The 2,905-nt window shown below is 35.1% G+C and overlaps 1 protein-coding gene across 1 annotated transcript; it reads left to right on the top strand.

Moving 5' to 3' along the window:
* Positions 1-396: 396 nt before the first annotated feature.
* LOC102667832 (uncharacterized) lies at positions 397-2,562 on the top strand. Its single transcript, XM_041013521.1, has one exon. It carries the CDS (start codon positions 1,003-1,005, stop codon positions 2,560-2,562), a length of 1,560 nt encoding a protein of 519 aa, XP_040869455.1. The 5' UTR covers positions 397-1,002.
* Positions 2,563-2,905: the final 343 nt, after the last annotated feature.

The following is a 2,905-nucleotide window of genomic DNA, read 5'->3' on the forward strand; positions in this document are numbered from 1 at the left end:
CTTATTATTTTACTGAAATGTTTACATCTAGTATTGGAAAGTATTTAAATCCGAATTGCATTCGAAGAAGGATAGAAAAATATACGTTAGATAACGATGATCTTCTTAAAAACTAAAAAAGTCTTGTAAAAATGAAAAATAAATTAATATATAATTTTATATCATAAATAATTATTAGGCCTTGTAACTCTTGATATTAAACTCTATTTAATAACATTTGTTACTTTTTTATAGGCATTTAATAAAATTTGTTTGTACTCCTTAACATGTATTAATTTCTTTAAAAAACAATAAACATGTATACATTCTTATCTAAAAAAAACAACATATATACATTCATTTTTGTGTCTAAAAAAATTAGAGAGAAGACCTCAAAATAAAAATAAAAAAGTAACTTTACATTTATAAATGTTTTTGTCACAAGAGATCGATTTAGGATTTATCTCAACAGTGAGTTTTCGAAAAAAAAAAGGAGACCAATTGAGTTTTTTTTTTTTAAAAAAAAAAAAGAGCCACGTACAATTACTTGACAAAAGATAATATTTTCAAATAAAAAAATAAAATATTAATTACAATAATTAAAGAGTCAGCAGTATAAAATCTGTTAATACTTTCAAAAATATTAAATACTGACTTAATTACCACATCTCTTTGTGAGTGATTATCTCTCTTTCTATATCTCCTGTATTCTATCTTTTCTTCTTCTCAGTTAACGCATAGGCTGCTTCCTCTCTTCCTCTTTCTTTATATGCTTTTGAATCTTCATTCATCAGTATAACCCAATAACCAAACTAAGTTTTCATTTTTTTTTTTTTTGCTGAATTCTAAATCACTTCTTCTGCTTCTCTCCCATCAAATCTTGGGTTCCGTTTTGGTTGTCAAAAGGTAAAACAAAGGTTTCCTTGCCGTTTTTCTTCTTCTTCTTGGTTATGGTTGTTTCAGATTATTTTGTTTTCTTAGCCTCAGTTCGTACTTTTTTTTTTTTTTTCTTTTTGTTGTTAGATGGATCAAAAAGATAAGCATGCGGTTTCAGATCATCATGGGTGGGTTAAATCTTGCAAGAAAGAGAAGATGAAGCAGCAACGATCGCTTCTTCTGGGTTCTTGCCAAGCTGAGTTAGAATCACCATCTGCAGCGAAAAGCCCTTCACGAACGGTACGTGAGTGCAATATTTGCGGCAAGGTTTTCAGCAGCGGTAAGGCTTTGGGGGGTCACAGAAGATCGCACTTTCAGAAGCACCAGAAGAAGGTAAAAGTCCGTTTCACTAATCACTCATCAAAACAAGCTGGTGATACCAGCAACAATATTAAGAGGGCTAGGAATTGTGATTATGATACTGTTGATGATGGAAAACGCGTTTGTTGCATTTGCAAGAAGGAATTCCCCACAAAGAATGCTTTGTTTGGTCACATGCGATCTCACCCTGAGAGGTCATGGAGGGGTGTGTCTCCTCCCACTCATTTTCCCAATAAGAACTCTTCGTCTTCTTCTTCTCTCTCTTCTTCTTTCTCTTTTTCTTCCCATAATTCTGATTCTATGGAGAAAAACATGGAAGGGGATCGTGATGATTATGATGAATGTGTTGGTGTTGGAGCTGTTTGTGATGGTGGGGGTAATAGGGCTATTGATCTTTCAACTGTTACTTGCCCCAGTTGGCTTAAGACTGATGTGAGAGGAAGAAAGTGTATTGGGGCTTATGAGGCTGCTGAAACCCTTGCTTACTTAAGTGTTTACTCTAAGTACTTTTGTGGTGAGTCTAATGGGGTTTCTCCGAAGAAAGATGAAGTGCGGCCGAAGAGTGCTCCACCTCTAATCAAGCTTGGCAAAAGGAAGATTAATTTTAGTGGATCGTCTTCAAGTAAGAAGCATGAGGTGAAAAAGATAAAATTTTATCTGAAGGGTGAATTGAAAATCGGAAAGAGAAATGACGCGGATGGTGAAGATGATGATGATGAGGATGAGAAGTTGAATAGGTGCAAGGGTTTATCTGAATCTGAGGTGGAAGATGAGGAGGGTTTCGACAATGTGATCACTGAGGTGGTTGCTCCCGATAGGATGCAAGATGACGTTGATGAAAGGAAGGGGAAGAGGGTGGTGGATCATAAAGGGAAGAACATTAAGAAACTGGTGCTGAAATCTATGGCAAAAGAGAAAGAGAATGAGAAAGTTGGTGGCTACAAATGTGGTGCTTGTGGGAAGATTTTCTCAACTTTTCAAGGCTTAGGAAGACACATATCAGTCCACAAGGGGAAGAACAACAACGCTGTAATAATCATGGACGAGTCCAACCACAGCCATTCCAAAGCTCTTGGTGATAAAGAAAACAACTCTTCTAGCTCTAGTAACACGCACAAGGTAGACGAGGCTTCAATGAATGAAGCACCATTGCCTACTACAATGAATGATGCACCATTGCCAGCAGATGAGAGAAAAGTGAATGACGAAACATCCGAAACGCCACCATTACTACCATTGCCGGCACACGAGGCATGTCAATCTTCTTCAGGTGTTAAGAAATTGGACTTTGATCTGAATGAATTGCCTTGTGCTATGGAGGATTAAGCAATTTGTATAGTTCTCCATTTTGCTGTAATTGATATGCTTTATTATATTGCAACTTGTTAATGTAAGTTTCAATAGTTGTTAGTTTCTAGAATTTTATTTTGAGAGAGTTGTGGTACTGGAGAAATTCTCTCTCATTATTCAGGTATTGGTCTAAGAAATAATTTTACCAAAACTCTTAACTTTGCTTGGTACCATATCAACTCTCTTTTGTTTTATTTGATTAAGCATGTGTTGAGTTTGTATTTTGTATACTTTTAGACTAAGCCTTGTTTTTTTTTTTTTTTTTGTCTTTTTCAAGTTCTGTTGCTTTGGATTCAAATGAGAATCTTTTGAATATCAG

This window comes from Glycine max, chromosome 20, assembly GCF_000004515.6.
Source record: "Glycine max cultivar Williams 82 chromosome 20, Glycine_max_v4.0, whole genome shotgun sequence".
Classification (NCBI taxonomy): Eukaryota; Viridiplantae; Streptophyta; class Magnoliopsida; order Fabales; family Fabaceae; genus Glycine; species Glycine max.